Genomic DNA, 20,410 nt, shown 5'->3' with positions numbered 1-20,410 from the left:
AAAACCCTTCAGGTGAAACAAGGTATATTATAAATAATGTCTTTTTGTAGCTGTTTTGCAAGAAGTTTATAGAAATGTGAAGAAATACTGTAACAGAATAAAAGACACTTCACTAGTTATTATAAATTTTCTCCCTTTGGGATGTACATAAAAAACATTTAGAAAGCTATCTTGATATAAAAATCATGAAAGATTGTTCTTTCCTCATAAAAAGCCATTTATTTTGATGTCTCACAAACTGGGGTTTTTGTGAGTATATAATACATATATGGAACAATTGCAGTTTAACCATTTGCTAATGGTTATATGAAGAGAGCATCATATCATATTCCCATGATTGCTTAAAGCAAACTGCAGCAGCTTTAGCTGCAGCACAATTTTCATTAAATCACTCAGCTGCACTGTCCTGCCTTGCAATTGTCAATCCCACTTGGTTTTTTTCATGGACCCTTATTCCAAAATTAAAATTTCTAGCAATTCCTTTTGCATTTATTACAGTAATTTTATAACTGGGTCAAAAGAACACTTTACTTGAGCAGCTCAGTTAGCTCTAAATTAGCAGTGTCACACTGAGCTCTAGCTGGTGAGGTGGGTAAGAGCTCCCCTTCAGCACAAGGGTGCCTGGGAAAGGAAAACAATTAATGGATGGATTAATTAATTAATCAATGGATGTCAGTGGCTTATTTATGAAGCCACCTTACAAGGCAGAGAGCAAGATGTAAATCTGTGCCATGGCATCTTTTCCTCCATGACTGTGAGAGATGTAAGATGAAAGCTAAACCAGGGTATTTTGTTTTGGCACATTTGTGGAAAAGAGTGCATCTCATAACATTTCTGACTTCACCTGCTCACTCAGGATGGTGTCTGTTGGATTCAGTGAATGGCAGGGAGCACTGATTTAACTGATTAAAGCCAGTTTGGCTTTTCCTCCCTTCATGCAGGGCAGAAACCTGAGGCTGACACTGTTTGCTGTTGTCAGTATGAGCCTTCAGGGGTACATTGATGGCAGGCCCAAGGGAAAAGGAGCCACTCCTGAACTCTCATTTTACAGCAGCCATCACCCGTGGCTTATACACTGGAGAGCTTAATGTAGTTCCAGATTGAAAGAAATTACACTAAAAACCTTTTATTCTAGAAATGTTTTTAATTTTACTTGCATATTTTAACAGAAATACAATATGCTAGCAGCAAAATAAGAAGATTTCTGTTCTAACATTTCACAATACATTAGTGTCCAAATTTCCATTTTTCTATTAAGGCAGTTTGCATTAATTAGAAATCAACTCTGAATACTATGACAGTATTTTCAAATACGTACAAGCCACCATAAAATAACTATTAGTATTATTACCACGGGAAAAAACCCCACAGTTCTAGTAAAAATGTAAGCATTTGAAGGTAATGCCTTTAAAACCCAGAAAGTACCGTCTACCATTCCAACACCAAGTGAACAGCTGAAGACATTAGGTAAATATAAAAAGTTAATAAGTTAAGGCTTTGTTCAGTCAATATTTCAGAAGTTCATGTTCTGTGAGATTTATATTCAAGTTTGAACTAGCAATTAATTTCAAGTTGTACTTCCTAAAAGAATAGTTCAGGCTGACTTCTGTCTCCCCCACTTCAAGACTGCATCCAATCACTCAATTCTGGCTTTAAAGCAGCATTAATTAATCCCAGCAGAGAACAAGCAGGTACAGTTTCCAGAGCAGGCCTGACACGTTCCTTAGAGAAGTCTCTAATTCCACGTGTGGTTCAGCAGGTGCCACCAGCGTCCTCCCTGTGCTGCACTGGATTATTGGAGCCATTCACCCTGGCAGAAGTGTTTCTCAATGGACTTCCCAGCCAGGTGACAGCATTCCAGCTTGCCTACACAAATGTGAACCAGGGGAATGGGACACAAGGGCTGGGAGCAGCCACAGGTCCTCCAAGCCTCATGCCAGCAGGAATCAGCCAAATGACTTCTGGGTTCTGATCCCTGATATTTTGAGCCATGTAATTAAAGCATCCTCATTGAATGCAGCTGCTAAGATGGTGGAACATTACATTCTCCTGTGTTTCCTGGGAGCCTGCAGGTTTTATTGGTTAAACCAACTTGCTTCACAGAAGATGCAAAGGCACTAATGGCAACACAGAACAGGGCAGGGGAAAGAAGGCAAAGTAACAATAAACACTAAAACTTGAATCAACTCTTTCTTCATAACAGGGATTATGTAGTTCTGAAGCAGATGGACAGAATAATGAATGCCCTTGTTTGCTTAGTGGTGGTCACTGCAATATCATGAACTGGCCCACATGAGTCTAATTTAAGCATAGATATAAAATATCAACACAGCTTCATGGAGAATAGGTCTTGAGCAACAGGTTGCATTTTACTCTTAGATATGTTAAGCTTGGCTTGCAAAGACACCTGCAGTGAGGTGTTACCCACAAGAACCCTGAGTAACTTTCTGAAAAAAAGATGAACCTGTAATTTTCTTTAAAATATCACAATAATAATGTCAAGATACACTATTAATAGGGATTCAGCAAGAAATTTAGCTGTTTGCCATCTTACTGAAAGTTTTAAAAGTTCTGGGATAAAAGGGACAGAAATTCAATGGCCTGCCTGTTTGCTTTCCCCACCCCCTTCCCATGTCACTGATGTAATAAAAACTTATCACCTCTCTCTACAAACCTTACCTTGCATTCAATTTTAAAAATCAATGATCTGGAATAAACTGTAAAAATCACTTGCAATAAATTTGCAAAGGACATGCAGACTGCTGGAGTAGTAAAGAATGAGGACGGGTCACTTACACAGAGCAATCTGGATCACTTCATGAGCAGTATTTTAATGCTGGTAAAATACTACCTGTATTTCCAAGAAAATATAAGGTAAGATAATAAGAGGATGATGTACCACATTCTTGAGAAAGACTCTGAAGAGGAATTGGTCCATAACAGTCAGCATCCAAGGCAACGCTTCCACAAAAAAAATAAAAAAGAAAAGATAATGCAATTCTTGAGAAGAGAGAGGGAGATATTCATCAGAGCAAGAGGATCACATTATGGCTCTGTACAGTCCTGATGGATCACTATTGACATGTGGCATCTAATGCAGATGTCACCCTTACAAATACTTCTGTACATGAGAAATCCAGGGAATGTGAAGATTAATTAGTCTTGGGTAACATCCACTGTCATAGGAAAGTTAAGGAATTCAGTCTCATCAGAGAAAAGGTTAAAAGGGACATAATCATGATTTATAACTACACACAGGCAATTAGAAAAGCTGATACTACAGAGATCAATATAAGCAATCAAATGCATAAAAAGACCAAAATAACTTAAGGTGGAGCTAGAAATGCAAATAGAAAAACAAGTGAAGAATGTACCTGGGGTAATTAAGTGTTGCAACAGGAGGTATGAGTGAATTCTCATCACTTGAAGACTTCAAATTAATATTAAATGCCTTGTTAAAATACCTATGTTCAGTTCAAAACAAAAATTTAATAGAGAAACAGCTTGTTGAAATTCAATGGTCTGTTGAATGTAAAAATAAGTCCTCATTATGGTGCCTTCTATCCTTATATATTTATGAGATTTTTTAAAAATATAGCTACAAAATTAAAGGGTGTTTTTTTCTTTCTGAGCACAGAACCATTTAAGGCTAGATTTAAAGCTAAATAAACTGCAGCTGCATTTTGGAAAATATTCGTTCCCCCCTCCCAATTTTTCCCATTTCTTGTTCAGAGTTGCACAGTCCACTTACTTGACTGTCTGATTTACATAATCATGTAGTTTTTCTTCAGTTTTTTCTGTTCCTATTTATAAGCCATTCACAAACCATCCACTTAAGTAACAGCATGATTTATTGTAAGAATGATTATGGTTGTTTCAGAGGGAAAATGGAACGTGATTAAATGAAGAATGAACAAGGACATTCTAGAACAAAGGGCTCTAATCCTGCAAAAGGAATTGTAAATGAAACCTGCCTCTCAACCCCATCCCAAATGAACTACTGAGGGAATTCAGCAGATACCTTTACAACTGTGGAGCCAAGAGCATAGCTGAAGACAAAAAATTAAATAAAATAAAACAACCATGCCCACAGTATCTCATGGAGAAATGGTAAAGCTCCCAGAGCCATCCACATTTTGGGGGAAAAAAATGATAAATAATGAACTGTATGTATACAGTCACTGATATGACCCTCTCAGCACAGGTCTGAGCACCAAGTCTGCAGAGGGAGAACTGCAAGCAGACCTTTGCCCTTGGATAAGTTCCAGCATCTGAGACAAATGCACCAACCAAGGAAATGGCTGGGTATTTAACCTGTGGATCCAGGAGAACACAGCTCTTTCTTATACAGTAGATGCTTTTTAGGTGCCACAGGAACCCTACCAACCCGTACTTATAGAAGTGAAACAGAAGTGAAGAGTCTGATGAAAGAATCTCAGAGTTCAGGATCTTCACCTGAAGTGCTTATTCTGTGCTATTGCAGAAGGAACAAGTGGGGCAAAGCCCTGTTTGTTACCAGTATCACTGCCTGTTTACAAACCAGCTCCCCAGCAGGAACAGCTGAGAGGCTCCACAAAGGAGAGCTGTGGTACAGACCCACGTTTGTCAGGAAAAACAACCCTAAGATGAGCACATACCCAAGCAACTGCTTTTGAATGCTTGTCTTAGCCCAAAATAAACCAGCAGTGATGGATCATATCCTTGCTCAAAGACAGATAATTCTGGTCCATTACAATTGCACATGAACCAGCAGGAACTTGGGAAATCCCACACTAAATTGAGGGAACTGCCTCAGAAATTTGTATGGAGTTACAGAGCCATTCAGAACAGCACAAAAGCTTTTCATACTCGATTACCATATAGGCAGTGTTTCCTAACAGCAAGGCATGGAGAGGATGCAGCAAGCATGGAGCCCAAGAAAATCAGCTTTGCAAGATCTGTGCTGAATATGTGTGAATTCCCACTTGAGTAGTCTGAGGAGCTGTGGATGGGCTAAGCTGAGGGACTGGTAGAAGGCACTGGGAACATCCCTGCTGTGGGGACAGCTGAGCTTACCCTGAACACTGTGGTTTTTTCAAAAGGAAAGTACTGAACTATTGTTTTCAGAAATAGCACCGTTACTCCAGACAGAGAAACACCCCCCCATTCTAGTGCAATTATTCAGATAGAGCACTAATGAATACAGCTGAGACTGCAGCTAGCAGTAATGCCCTGGCTCACAGGAAACACTTGAGCTAAATGCTAAAATCTACTTTTAATGAAGGGTATTAGGAGAAGGCTGAGAAACTTTAAATTCCAAAGACTCCTCTAAGCTAAATACGATGCCTATGGATGCAGCCAGGACCTGGGGTCTAGTATTTCTGTGATGCCTTTATGTCTAGGGGTTGGGACTGGTTTGGTTTCAGACTTGGTCTTGCTCAGCAGAGAAACAGGATTCCCCAGGCCAGCTAAACCACTTTTCCCACAAAGGCCAATTTTGCGAGGGGGAGCAATGGGGGTTTGCAGCTGCTGCATCTTCGTAGCTAACACTGACTCAAAGGCAGGTGTGTGGTCAGGCTTCCCCCAGTTTTCCTTGCCCAGCTGCTCTGTGTTCACCTGGGCTTCTGCACTGTAGGGTGACTTATCAGAGGGTGGAGGTGGAGCTCTTCTTTTCTTTCCTCTGCTGTCATTTGGACTGGTAGTATCTCTTTTGGGGTCCGGATGCGTGTTTTTGTGAACAGTCATCTCATGAGATCCATCAAAGAGTGACGCCCACAGGGCAGATGCAGGCTCTTTCTGCTGGCCAAGAAGGAACTCACCATCACTCTCTTCAATTTTCCTATGTATGATATCAGCTAAGCCCTCAGGTTTCACTGGAGAATCAATGCCTGTAATTTTAAGGGACAGCAATTAACCCAGATTAAAACACCACCAATGATTTTACTTCTATCTATTTTCTTATTACTACTCAGAAGACAAACCTGTATTAACTGTCTCACTAAGTCTGAACTAAGAGTATTAATGGATGAAATGGAAAATGTTACATATGCTATCAAAGAGAGAACTGAGGTGACAGGAAGGAATTATTTTTGTGAGAGCTGGCATTGAGGCAGCAGGGTAGGCACTGATATTTCTTTCCAAGTAAAAGAAAAAATAAAGTACTACAGAAAAACCTGTATGTATTAGTTATTAAATACATTTTGTTGTACAGTGCTTGGAAAATTTTGTTTCACAGGAGGCCCATGAAAGTCTGACTAAATAGTCCTGTGCTGCCAGCCTGTAGAAAATGGGACATCTTTACATATATCATTTTTCTCTATGTGCCTCAGGACTGCCTTGCTCAATTTCTTATTCTTCTTACTGAGTTTTCCATGTATACTGCAGTAGTACCAGCGTCAAACAGCAGCAATACCTGATTTTCAATAGAGTCACAGCACAGTGTGGGTTGGAAAAGGCCTTTCAAGGTCACCAAGTCCAACTGTTAACCCTGCCAAGTCCACCACCAACCCATGTCCCTAAGCACCACATCTGCACATCTGTCTTTCAAATACCTCCAAAATGGTGTCCCCACCACTGCAGCCTGTGCCTCTGCTTGATAACCCTTTCTGGGAAGAAATTCTTCCTAATATCCAATTTAAACCTCCCCTGGGGCAACTGGAGGTTGTTTCCTCTTGTCCTATCACTCCTGCTCCAATCTCCTTCCAGGTACTTGTAGAGAACCATAAGGTCCCCTTGAGCCTCTTCTTCAGGCTGAACACCCCCAGCTCCCTCAGGCACTCCTCATCTCCTGTGTGCTCCAGACCCTTTCCCAGCTCCATTGCCCTTCTCTGGACACACTCCAGCCCCTCAATGTCTTTCTTGTAGTGAGGGGCCCAGAGCTGAGCACAGGATTTGAGGTGCCTCACCAGTGCTGGGTACAGGGTGCTACAAAAGCTATATATAATCCAGGAAAAAAATGGTGTGTTAAGAGTGAAATGGAGTTTGTGTTCTGCTCCTCACTGAGGTACATGTGTATCCCTGGAATTATGCTACCATGTTACCTCTGTAAAGCTTCTGTGTGGTTAATTTACTGCATTTCTGCTCTGCATTCACAGCTTAGATAAAACCTGACTGTTGAGTGCTCTGATGCATGGTAACTCAGTGACCCACATGGCATTCTGAGCATCATCACAGCTCCATCCCAAGCAGCAAGCAGTCAGGCATTTAGAGTTGTACAGTGTTTCTCAGTCAATACTGCATGGGATCCAGTAAAACAAAGTGACCTACTTTTTCTAGTCTGTAAATATTACTTCTGTAACAAAACTATTTTAAAAAATCCTGCTGCATACCATTTTTCTCTGCAAAAATAAAGGTCCCAGATATGCTCTAGCTAGATTTTCCAAGCATATTTTTCAACATCATTGCCAAAGACCAAAAAATTAGGTAAGTTATGCTGGGTGAGCCTTCAAATAGCTGTAAGAACGGCAGATTAATTTCATGCAATTGGTTTGCAAGCTGGACTATTTTACCTTTACATTTCCTGAGCTGTATACTACTCGTAGCATGAGTGTTTATTTCTAGTGACAGCTGTTTTGAGTGTGTTCAGGGCAGACTGCAGATTTTTTAGCTCAAGGTATAAAAATGTATTCATTATTTGCACTATTACAAATTCAGATTTAATATCAACTCCTTGGTATGCAGTTATGTTGCTCTTTCATTGTCTGAATTGTCCTTGAAAAACTCAGTGTTTCACCACCACCACCAGAAGCCATCTGAATTCAGACAATGTTGTTTCTGTTACTCTGCAACTTGAAAAGGCAAATCCCACTTACTCATATCATGGTAGACGGAGGTCGCTTCCTTTGTCAAGAACAAAGGTGGTTTCCGTGGTGACATAATCTCAATTTTCATAAGTTCCTCACAACAATGCTTCCACTGGCCTGAGAGAGAAAAGAGAACAATGACTGGAACTTAAACACATCAGCCTGGAAAAAAAATGGAAGTTGTTAGGTTGTGTCAGGAAACTATCTCCAAAGTAATACTAAACAGTGAGAATTTACTTTTGTTTAGCAGGAATGCTCAGGATGCATTTGTATTTTCATCCCTGTATTCATTCTCTTAGCACAAAGGTCGTAAGATCCTAGATGGAATTTAAGCATCCCAGCATTACTGTTAGACTATGATGGTTAAAGATCATAATTTGCCTTCAAATCCCCAAACAGTATAAATCCAAGGGGAAAAAAAAAGAAAAAAAAATTAAGGTTTGGGAAGCTTCATCAAGTTATCAGGAACAACCTCCAATATCCTGCAAGCTGGATGTTATACAGCAATGTTACAATGTCACGGCAAAGGAACATTCTGTTTTTAATAGAGGATAACTTGCCTTTTATCCCTTAGCAGACAAGGAAATCTCTTTTTCTATTAATAGATTTTGACCTTAAGGAAAACAAGACACAGTAAAATTACTTTGTTCATACCAATCATTCCAAGTTTTCTGAGCACATTAATTTTAAGAGAATTTTAGAACCAGGGAAGAAAAAAGGCATTTAAATGCCAAGTGACCCATTTTTTTTCTGAATCTAAAGAAAATGTCTCAAAAAATTCTGTGGGTAGTATTCTATCTATAATGAATAAGAAGTAGATCTTTTACCCTACTCTACAGATAATTTAAAGAGGATGCCCTAGTTTTTGCTTGGTGTGTTTCTTTAATTGATAGTGCTTTTTCTCATTGTAAATCAAAGTTAAAAATGACTGGAAATACAACTATGACTCTGAGTTTCTACAGCCTCAGTTCAATTATTTGATTGGTGTTGTCTCTGACTAAAGACTGATATTTCATTAATTGACCTGGTTTTGTTTTCTGACCTGACAAAAATGCCTATCAGGAAGCAACTCTACTTTGTCAATGGCAGCACAAAAGCTGACAGTCTCTACTCTCAGTAAATCTGTGAGTCAAGCAGAAAGCAGAGAAAAAAGACACAGGCAAATTAATCTATGTAGTTTTTATAATAAAGATTTGGTTATAAACAAGGAGCACAATATACAATTTCAATAATATTTCACACAACAAATGAGTTCCCTCTGCCATGTAAGATCAGGGCTGTTCCAGAGGTTTGCCAAAGGATCAGGGTAACCCTTTAACATCTGTTGCAAAGGCTGAGGCGCAGCTTTTACCAGAGCCAGGTAAGCAGTGTGTATTTGCCCAGCTGGATGGAGTGTGGCTGGGTGAGCATATTCCCATGTGATGAGAGCTGCCAAAACCTTTGAACTACAACAGAATCAAGCAATCCCTGTTATAACAAATTGCAATTTAATTCATCCATAACATTGCTAAGGAGACCCCAAGTTTACTTGTGACTGCTTCCAATAGCTGGCTGAATCCACATCCCAGCCAAGGCCCCACACGATTCCAGCATCCTCACCACCTGGCACTAAGGCTTCCACACCCAGGTTTGATACTGCAGGATCTCACCAAAGCAGCACAGCACTGGCTGGGTGCCCAGGCAGAGGTGGACTCCTCCCACTACAGTGGGAAGGAGGAAGAGATGGTGAGAATTTATCAGTCTTTAAGAACATTATCAAGAACACTGCTGAGAGAACAAGTTTTTTGAGATTGATGGACATACTCTGCCTCTGATTTCCTGCAAGAACACATGGACTTTGGTTTAGTCAAATATTTGCCTTCCAACGACTTCGACCACCACCCAGCATTATCCCAGAGAACATATTTCTTCTCGTTGCTGCAAACAAAGGCTTATGAGGCAACTGCAAATCAAATTGCTCAAAGATCCCTTTGATGTTACATAATGCCCCATTCGGAGGGCACGCTGCCAGCACTGCTTACTTACTCAGATCATAAAAGTGCTGCCAGAAAGCCTCCATCCACTGATGAAGTTCATCCCTACTGTCAGCAGCAAAACGTTGCGTCACACCCTCTCCAGACACGGGGTTGATAACAGAGAAGTTATTGGCTCCTCTGCTGGAGTCCTTATCCACAGCTCGAATCCTGGTTTCCTAGGAACAACAAACTGTGCTGTGACTTACTGCTTCACACTGCCATCAGCTTAGGGCCAGTGACAGTGTAAGGAAGGCAGAATTTGCTTTTTTGTCTACTTCAGATTAATACCAATTGAAAAAAAAACATCCAATGTCAGGAACTGATTATAAAATTGTTTTATCATAAAGCATGAAAAATAAGGGAATAAAGCACAATTACTACAGTTCAGTCTGAATTACAGAATGTACTGTAATTCTATGTTCCCCTTCTCTCTACCCTCACCAGCTCACCTCACAGTGCTCACTCTTCTCCACAGCAGTTTAGTGAATAATCTACAATAACAGCAAGCAGCTCCTTTTCCCCAAATGATTCAGATGGACAAGCACATTATTACAGCCACCATTTACACCTGCTACTGCACTTCTGTGGGCCATTGTTTACCCACTGCATTGGAAACTTGTATCCTTTTAATGTTCATCTTAGTGCAGCAGGACATTCAGGGTAATGCAATAGAGTGGAAAAATTAAAAAGAAACTTACCTAGGCCATCTTTAAAGGGGCGTTTGTAGCAGTAACCCCTATAGTTTTACTAGAATAAGATTTTGCTCTAATAGAAAAAAAAATATTTCCCATTTTAAAATAGACATTTTAGTTTTAACTTAATTAGAAAAAGCTACATAGAAATAATTAAATGTGTGTATATATATATCCAAGAAGTATAGCACAAGTCTAAAAAATCTCTTCAGCTAGAGTTAGAAAAGCTCTCATATTACACAGCAGCACTGTTAAGATTTTTCCTTCTGTTCAGGAACATAGTTCAATTGCTCTAGACTAGATCCAGTGGTATTTTCAGAGTATTTACTTTCTTTGTTATGGCATTACTACAATTTTAAAAAAACCAAACAAACCACTTATCCCTAACTCAGTGATTTTTGTGTGTGTGAAAAATGCTAAAAGCTTTAAGTTTAGCTAAACACAACTAAAAGAATTCCAGAAGGCAACTGGTCAACATTGCTGCTCCTCACAACACGATGAGCAAATTAAAACAACTAACATCACTTTATTTGTAGAAGTAAAGGAGAAGCCCTGGGAATGTCTTTGCACGCGCAACTTGAGCTGACTGGAGAAGCAGCAGCCCATTACAGCACTGCTCCTCAGAGGATTTGTGGCACAGCCAGGAGAGCAGAGTGGTGAGCTCTGGTGCCAGGGCAGCAGGCAGCCCCCTGCAGCCAGCCCTGCGCCCAGCAGGACATGAGGACACCCAACACCCAGCAGGAGCCTGCACTGCCCCCTGCCACCCCGGGGCACTCCTGGCGTGGGCAGTGCCCAGGATTTGAAGGAGGCCAACAGTCACAGCCAGGGCTCTGTTCAAACATCTCCTGTCTGGATGGACAGGGAACCTGACCACAAAGGTGGCTCCTCAAAATCAAGGAGGATGGAACAACCAGTTCCCTTCTACACAACTCAAGCAAATGTCAAACATCTGCTAAAGACATTAAACACACATCTACAGAAATTAAGTTTACGCACGGGATCCCATGGGGATAAGCCTAGTTCCGATACTCAGAAAAACAAAAGTTACTCTACAGACCATTCCCCAGATTTTAAATGCATTACTGAAGTAACCATTTGAAATACCAACAACTGCTTGTAGTATATCTGATGGATATGTTCATTTAAATTCTGTCTAAAAATAGGAGATGAAGTAATTCATCCATCAGTGCTCTATATCCCATTAACTCAGGTAACCATAGATACCAGCAAAAAATGAAATCAAATAGATTAACATTTGACAGGTAAGAACTTCAAGCATACCATACACACAAGTTTATTTAATGATGTTTGCTGCAGGTTTTATCCCACAACTGTGGTTTTATTCAAAGGAGATGAATCCTCAAGCAGCAATCTCTATCTGATGCTTGAATATTTCAGCAGTCGTACGAGACGCCATTGCAGCAATGGGCTGATGAATTTGTCAGCCTTGGGTGAATTACACGACATGCCCAGTTCCCCTTCATAAAAGCAAAACCCAAACCAACAAAAAGCTATTAAAAACAAAACAAGCAGAAAAACCACCCCAAAAAAACACAACAAAAAGTGTTTTAATTTACCATGTTGTAATAATATCTTTCCCAGTCTTATAAAAAAACTGAGCCAACTCTGCTGTAGCAATTGTAAAGAGCAGAACAATCAGTGGATGGCAACAGGAAAACAATTGAATCTTGAACTCAAGTGACTCTTCTGGGGAGGCTGAAGCCAGTTTTATATTCTTTATGCAAAAGATTGTTTCTTTGAAGATGGGGAAAGAGTAAAAGGGAAAAATAGATGGCATTTGTAAATACCAACCTTACTGTATATTTCTCCCCACAAATAAAATCTCTTTGCCTGATAATGCCTCTCTGGAAAGCTTGTATTTTAAGCCAACAAGAAGACACATTTTTACTGCTGAAGTACAACATTTTCTCGATAAGCCATTCCTGACACACTAAAAAGCACTGGTTATAAAGACCATTTTAAGACATCAGAACAAATTACAGTTCTTAAAAACATTGAATAACCTAGAGATCAAGGTCTGTGTATCTATTTTAAGGTTAAACAAATCAAATCACATAAAACAAACTCTCTTCATGTTTTTAGTACAAAAAAAATAAAACAAACTGAAATTCAGTACAACACTGGAAGCAAGTATAACCTGTACATGCATTGGTTTCTGTTGTAATATTAATAATTTCCATGAATTTTTTTAATCAAGTAGGGAAAAATGGTTACATTTCAAATTATGGCTTTCAAACGCATTTATGCAGAAGACCAAATTCAGTCTATCAGTTAATATTTTGTCCCTTCCTTGTTTTGTGAGCTTGTACTAATGTGACATCCTCTTGGCCACTGGCTGGTCAGTATGACATGGATAAGCAATATCAGGATGTCTGTGCCATTGTTCTTGGGAGCAATGCAGCAGCTGGAAGCATGGAAAAGGAGATAGCAATACATGACCAGCAAACATTTTGTGAAGCAGCAGTGAGCCAATAAAGCAGCTTTCAAACTGCTCAGTTTGAGCACGTGTGGTACAAGGATCTGGGTGTTCCACCTGCTTCCCCTGCCTGCATCCACAACCTGTTTCAAGCAACTGCAAGACTAAACTGAGCACTGGGATGTGAGACACCAGACATTGGGAGGTACTTAACTAGCCTGTGCTTTTCCAGTGTATTTTCACAGCTATGAAGGCTTTTCCTAAGCCAACCAGTGGGACAAAGTCCTTACCACAGAGAATACAGATATTTTCAGGGCTTATCTCATTTCCCTGTGCCGGAGTTCCCCAACACGCACAGTGAATATTGCTCATGCTGCTGGCTCCCTAAAAGCTCACATGGTCCAGAACTGACATCCATATTCCTCTGCTCCAGCCCAAGGGTGAACTCCCTGCTTCCCTAGAAATATGGACGGTTCCCTTGAAGTTACATTGCTGCAACCATCACCACATTTCCCAACAAAGTCCTGTACCTGACCTGGCCAGAACAGCTGTACCACCAAGGACTGTCATTCAAGGTAATTGATTTAGTGCCTCTGCTCCTGCTGCACTGGTCAGCAGTGCTCCCATGAGCCTGAGCCTGCAAACCCTCACTCCTCACCCTGCTCCCCTCAGCCATCAGCAGGGGCACGGAGAGAGCCCCAGGACTGCATGGGCAAAACGTGCCAGGAAGGAAACCGTGGGACTCCAGCAATTTGAAGCAAGATCCCAGAACCCCTACAGCTTCAGGCACCCATGGCAAAAAAAAAGTTTTATAATCTATGAACCAAACACAGTAGATTATGTATTCCAAACACTGAGCAAGTAACATGAACTGCTGGAACATGCACCAATTTAATAAGCTTTCACGTGTAGGCAAGGCCTTTATTTTTCATTTCAAATTAAAGAAAACTTGAAAAAAAAATCAGGAACTGGCCTATAAAGGATATTTCTTCAAATTGGATTCCAGTAAATTTTCTTTGCTATAGAAAACATCATTTCTCTTTTCCTACTTAGTTGTGCAATATAATATGTTATAATCACATTTAGCTGGAACAATAACAGTAGCACTTGCATAATAGGAACTGCAGAACCATTCTTGCTCAACAGCAGTAGCAGTGAAGTCATCTAAAGCTGAAGTAATGACTTTGCTGGTCTTAATGGCTTCTTCAAGTCTCAATTCAAAGGGAATTGCAAATACAGCTATTGGTGTGAACATTTTCCAGAGAATTTCTCATAAATCCAGATGATTTCATTACTTCTCAGAAAGTATCTTTAAATTACATGTAAAGGATCAACTTCACATTACAAATGAAAATGCCACATATGCAACCCAAAGAGATTTTAGTTAGAATGTCTAGAGTTGATGTTCAGTCTCAACTTTCACTTTGAAATTGCTGTGTGAAATTTCTTTAACAACATGTAGCAGACAAGCCCATATGATTAGTCTGCTTCCATCTAATCCCTAAGAGAAATTTCATAACAAAGGAATCAGAAAACATCTGCAGGCATTAAGTTATTTTCAACAGAAACTGTTTAAGTAGTAAAGGATCCAAATATGTTTTCAATAGCATTTTTTTTGTTTTGTTTTTATTTCCATTGAAGAAGGATTCACAGTCATTCTCCAGCAGCCTGATATTTTTGTAAAATGGTGTAAGACACATAAATCATGTACCTTTTACAAGTTAGCTTTAAGGACACCCTGCAAACATAAGGGCAATCTCTCAGCAAAGGCTTATCAAGCTGGATTTTAGGTTCTAGGTGCATAGGTTATTTGAAGGAGCAAAATATCTTAGTACAATATGGTTACTTTACAAGGAAAAGCAAAATCAGGATTTAGACTAAAACAGAGAACTCCAAGGAAAGACATGAGGCAACCTGAGAGATAATTTTAAAAAATATTCCTGTCATGTTTTAGAATTATTTAGTCATTCTATAATTTATTAAAGTTTACCATTTCTTAACTGATACTGTGAACAGCTGGAAAACAGATTTGTGGCAGAGGCTGACAGTGAAATTGGAAGTGACTGAAGAAGTAAACCTACTTAAATACATATCACAGTATAAATATTTATTTAATGTAAATGTATGAACAGTTGGAGGAAAAAATAACACTAGAAGAACAGGTAACTTTATTTAAGGAATCAATTTAAATCTTAGCAATTAAAAAAACCATCCTAGCACAAACAGGTCACATTGTTCCAACCCATTTAAATGTTTGGGTTCCACAGCAGTCTCACTCTGAACGAGAATGCAGTCACCTCTGCAGGAACCCTCAAGGCACCCAGAGCTGATTCTGCTGCTGTAGGAATCATTCCTTGTCACCCCATGCCCCCAGCCAGGGCTGAGCCCGTGCTTGCACCACCCAGGCGTTCGTGCAGCCATGAAATGAGCGGGGTAAAACTGGTGAGAGGCAAACAGGGTGAGGCTCCTGCTGCCCCAGCTGCCCTGCCTGGAGCCCCCAGCACTGCCTGGGCCTGCCTGGCACTGCAGGGCAGCAGCAGAACCCAGAGCAGCCTGTGCTCAACACAGCTCCCAGATGGGTCTGTTCCCTCTGGGAGATCAGCCATGGCACTGCAAACATTGAACTCCCCTGCCCATCCTTATGGGACAGTAACCCTTGGTGCCTGCACCACAGCCAGTTGTTGAAAGCATCTGTTCCCTCTAATGGACTTTGCCATTCTGCAAGGTCCTTCCCATAACATTACTAATTTAAATATTTACTGCAGGTCAATTACTGCTTCTTTGGCCAAATAGTAAGCAACGTTTTAAAATTACATTTTAAACTCAGGTTTTTCAATCAGGGCATGAACAACAGCAATAATATCATCCTAGAGAACAGCATTTCCAAAGTTATTATGCTCTGGACAAAACCAGCATTAAGAAAAGCAGCTTATTTTAAGGCACTAAAATATTTTGAAAAATTTTCCATTTCTCCTTCTCATTAAGACTGTGGCCAAATAACATGTAACAACAAAAAAGCTTTTGTTGGAATGCCACCTTGCTGAGGACAAAATTCGACCAAAGCATTGCTGGGGGATTGTAAGCAATACATTTCCAAGGGCTGTCTTATAGAGCTGTGATATAAAAGGTTATTACTTTTCCTATAGAAAAACACCCCCCTTTTTGCCTCTGTGCTAACCAGTCTAATGCAATAGAAGGAATTTACATCCACAGCTAAGGAATGTTATGCTCCTGCTGGGGGACTGCAAATTTCACTGAAGTACATCCCACCCTCATTCTACCTATAAAGCACTCTGCATACCAGCAGTTAGGGCCCAAATGACTGCACATTTCTTAAACTAAAAAGAACATCCCCCAAAATAATAAAATTAATTTTAACCAAACCCCCCATTTGATTTTGTTTAATAACAAAACAAACAAAAAATCCCCATACAACCAATTTTACCTTGTTGATGGAAACTGTCAATGCTGGCTCCACTTTAGCCTCAATTTCTTCTGGTGAGTAATAACAAAGGAGTTTGCCACCTCTCAGTACACAGTACAGCCTCCTCCAGCTTGTCAGGCCTCCTACCATTTGCTAAGGGGAAGAAGTAGTGAGAAATTGCCAAACATAAACCTAAAACACAACCAATATTGCAAGGTGCACACATACCAGCCCTGAGTGATCAAACCTTGGCTGCACCAAATTCATTCCTACAACAAAAACTTTCTGTTACAGAACATTCCAATCACTGATATCTGAAATGTTAGCAGTACTTGAAATGTCTTCTGGTGTTTTACAGTTTTCACAGACTTGCCATGTGACACTAATAATACAGAATCTGCTGGTTAGTACAGAATGAAATCTAGATCTGGTGTCTAGTGTAAAAAAAGAAAGCACCTTTATTAGCTACAGCAATTGCACAATAATAGAAATAAAAAGAGTATTTCACTTTGGAAATACACAGTACATTCAACAAATGTCAAGCAAAGACATTTGTCTAGAATTTCCACTTCCTCAAATGAATTTTCTGAACAGCTTTCATAAACCATAACAGTTTCACAACCAGTTTAAAGCCTGTAATTCAGCACTCCTGACAAATGACCCAGACCCTCTGGCCCTCCACTATCACCTTCTCATTTGCCTAGTTGTGCAACAAACCAAAATAGAGAAGTGAAGTGAGTTCACATGAATCATTTCTGAAGGGATGAGTTTAGATGTGGCTCTGTTCAGCAGCCTGATTCACCATGCTGGGACAGAACTCTTGTGGCAGCACAACAAGGGCTATGTACAAGGATGAGAGCCGTGGGATCACTAGGACTGATGCCATCAAGTACCACTGCACACCAACTCTGAAACAAGAGTTTTACTTGATCTTTACTAACAGCCTACATCACTCATGCCAAGGAAACATTGATTTCTCCATGCTCAGCCACTGAAGGCACCTTTGTGAATGTAGCTGTGAGAGAGTTTCCCCCTTGCTCTAGGCAGAGCAGGTAAAGAACAGCAGTTCTCCACACACCACTTCAGGTAACAGCAAATGTTCTAACAGTTGACTCTTAGTGACAGCTTTTAACAGCCCAGGATGCAAACACAAGCAAGGGCTCCTTACCTGCTGATTTAGAAATCCTGCCATCATATCCCTGGCCATGCAGGAGGGCTGCACAACTAAACGGCAGCACATGTTCCCATACAGGGGCAGCCAAAAAGAGGATTCCTCTGGGGAAAAGAAAAAGGCAAAAGAGACAAAGACCCAGGTCTGAAAACCTGCCCTGAACATATAGTTTAGCTTTCTACAGCTGTTTTTGCATTAAGATCCTGAGTCTAAATAAGCATATTTTCATATTTTAAGGAACAAGATTTAATCCTGTGGGATTAGATTAAAACTGATTGTTAGTCTTCAGGAAATGTTTTTTAATTGAAAAAATTAGTAAATTCCAAAATAATTTCAAGTAAAAATGGCAATATTGCTCTGCAAAAAAGAGTTGTTCTTACATAAAATGTGGCTCATTTCAGAGCTAGAAACTCTTTGAAAGGTAAGTGCCCTCTCATCTCGTGTGATCCTGAGCCCACCCCATTGTGGCACACAGCTACCTTCATACATGAGCACTTTGCCTCAGGTTGCTTCAATAAGGAATTTGTATCTACTTTTGCCTTCAGCACTAGAGGAGCATTTAGGGTTCCAAGGAGTTCCTAATGAATTGGAATCACTCAGCTCCACTGTGCAATAGCCTTTCTCTTCTGTAATTAGAAATAGGCAATGCAATGTTCCACTAATGTGACTGTCTTTGGTCAAGGTTTGGAAATGCTTGTAATGAACCAAAATATCCAGGTATGTCCTTCCTCACCAGACTAAATTATGTAAATTAATGTCAGAAAAAGGAACTTCAAGAAGAAAGTTATAAAGTACTAATAAAGAAAGGCTTACAAATATCAAAGGTACTCAGAATTATTCATCCAACACTTCAAGAAAAAAATGCCCCATAAATCTTCAAATCTGTACTTATTCAGAATTACTGAAATGTAAAGAAGGAAATTCCCTCTGAGGTCAAGTTTACCCCAGTAAATGATTTAAATTCCCAGAAGCAACAGTGAGAGTCCCATGCCTCAAGTTAACAATTGGAGGATGGCTTTTGGGAGGGGCTATCCTTGCAGAAAATAATGGACAAAGTACCAAAAAGTGAGAACACCACCATCAGCTGCAGCATAACCAGTCCCACAGTGCCAGCATCCAGGCTGGCTGCTCCCAACTCGTGCTGCCCCCAAGCTGAAGGACAGCAGGCAGCACAGACTGCAAGCACACACACTCTTACATCCTGTGTTAAATCTGGGCCTCAAACAATTTCACCAAAATGAAGCAATTTTTCTTTTTCCTTCTGACTACAGAGAAACAAGCTGTTCTTCATTCTGATACCCTTCCTTGGTTGTGAGGAAGGGGAAATAATTTGTATATAACTCCAACTCACATAAGATGGAGATGCAAATGACAGAAGAAACTCCCAAAGGAATTAAATTTTCATCTGGACTTGAAATTTTACTCAACTTTTAGTTTATTCAGCTGTGTACAGATGCCTGGTTTAGAGCCGTTAAATATTTTATTAAAGTTGTTCTATATTGAGTATCAAGAAAAATAATCTCTTTAAGCTCTTTAGTTTACAAGACTTTAATGCAAAATGTTACTGGTTTTTTATTTCCTTAAATTGATACCATATGTACTTACCATTTCCTGTAATGGTAAGGTTGTGGGTCCTGAAATTGTCCTCAGCACTTTCCAGCCCCAGAGTGGTGTATGCCAGCAAACTGAACTTTGCTCCACTAAATGTGAAAGAAAAGACATGTTTAGGACATTCCTGCTTTGTGCTGCTCAGGCAGTCATTAAAGAGAGTCTAGACACACCTGAGAGACCACATTTGGGTACAAGGACACAGCAAGGTGCAGGGCAGGACCTGGCAGTGACCACAGATGGACACCTCCAACCTCTTCCCACACAACTCCTGTGTCTCTGGCTCACCTTGTAAACACTGTCCCCCATTCTGTTCCTGTCCTTCCCAGATCCCCATCTCCTGCCCCTCTGTGTGTAGGTCCAGTTCCAGGCCAATGCCATCATTCCTTCCAACTCTTTCTGCTGCCTCCCCTCTGGGACCTGCAGGCCAGGACACCTCTCAGGTGGTCCCTGCCTCCAGCTGGGCTTGTGCTTCCTGAAGAGGCAGCAGCAGCCAAACACAGGCCCACAGGCTGTGCCACCCAAACCTCTGCACCCTCTGCATGCTCTGAGCACCTCTCCCCTCTAGGCAGACACCAAGTAACTTCAATAGGAGTTTACAGCTCTTATTCCTAGGCCTAAAGCAATTAGATTTGGTAATAGGTTCAAAAATTCCTAAAGTTAATAGAACAACTGATGACAAACTTTATCTGAAAATACAGGTTAAAAATTAAAAGGCATTATAATGCTTCTCCATGTTGCTCTGCTCTTTGCTTTGCCTATCCAGACTACACTTTATAAACCAGTTGTTTATATATGTATTTTTTATATAATCATCCAATTATTCACAGGCAGAAATCTGTACAGAAATCCTATGGTCAGTTTTGTAGCAGAAAGGATTTCTTTTCACTTATTGGACTTAGAGGTTTCGGAATCTTTTATCTTAGTTTTGCATTTTGCCTAGGGGAAAAAAGTATCACTCTTACAATTCAGCACAGTGCAATTGTGGAATGCAGTTCTTGGAATAAACTGGTATAAATTTAGTACTTTTAACCTTTTCTCTAAAATACTCATTGGACCAAGTAACAGATTTATAGTCCAGCAGTGCAGTAGGAATTCCACCTGGCTAATGGCAGTTAGAACAAAGTTCACAAGAAAACAAACCCCTCCAAATCACTAACTACTCTCCCCAACAGGATCTAGCACAAGATCCTTAAAATAACTTCAGTAGGACATAAGAAAGCTTAGTGGTGTAAAAGCTGAGAAGACCCCATTGAACTAAGTTCATCAAGAATAGTTTTTT

The 20,410-nt window shown here is 40.2% G+C and overlaps 1 protein-coding gene across 1 annotated transcript in view; it reads right to left on the bottom strand.

Annotated features, from left to right (window-relative positions):
• Positions 1 to 1,238: 1,238 nt before the first annotated feature.
• The window catches only part of RTKN2 (rhotekin 2), a 42,415-nt gene continuing 23,243 nt past the window's right edge, over positions 1,239 to 20,410 (bottom strand). Inside the window, exons 8-13 of the mRNA XM_058810538.1 lie at positions 19,126 to 19,220; positions 17,518 to 17,624; positions 16,371 to 16,502; positions 9,807 to 9,972; positions 7,791 to 7,898; positions 1,239 to 5,867 (exon numbers count right to left, since the gene is read on the bottom strand). Coding sequence (XP_058666521.1) covers positions 5,326 to 5,867; positions 7,791 to 7,898; positions 9,807 to 9,972; positions 16,371 to 16,502; positions 17,518 to 17,624; positions 19,126 to 19,220 — 1,150 coding nt within the window. The 3' untranslated portion in view covers positions 1,239 to 5,325. The remainder of the gene's footprint in view (positions 5,868 to 7,790; positions 7,899 to 9,806; positions 9,973 to 16,370; positions 16,503 to 17,517; positions 17,625 to 19,125; positions 19,221 to 20,410) is intronic.

The sequence above is a fragment of the Ammospiza caudacuta genome, chromosome 9, assembly GCF_027887145.1.
Source record: "Ammospiza caudacuta isolate bAmmCau1 chromosome 9, bAmmCau1.pri, whole genome shotgun sequence".
NCBI lineage: Eukaryota > Metazoa > Chordata > Aves > Passeriformes > Passerellidae > Ammospiza > Ammospiza caudacuta.
This window is presented reverse-complemented; position numbering and strand designations above follow the sequence as displayed.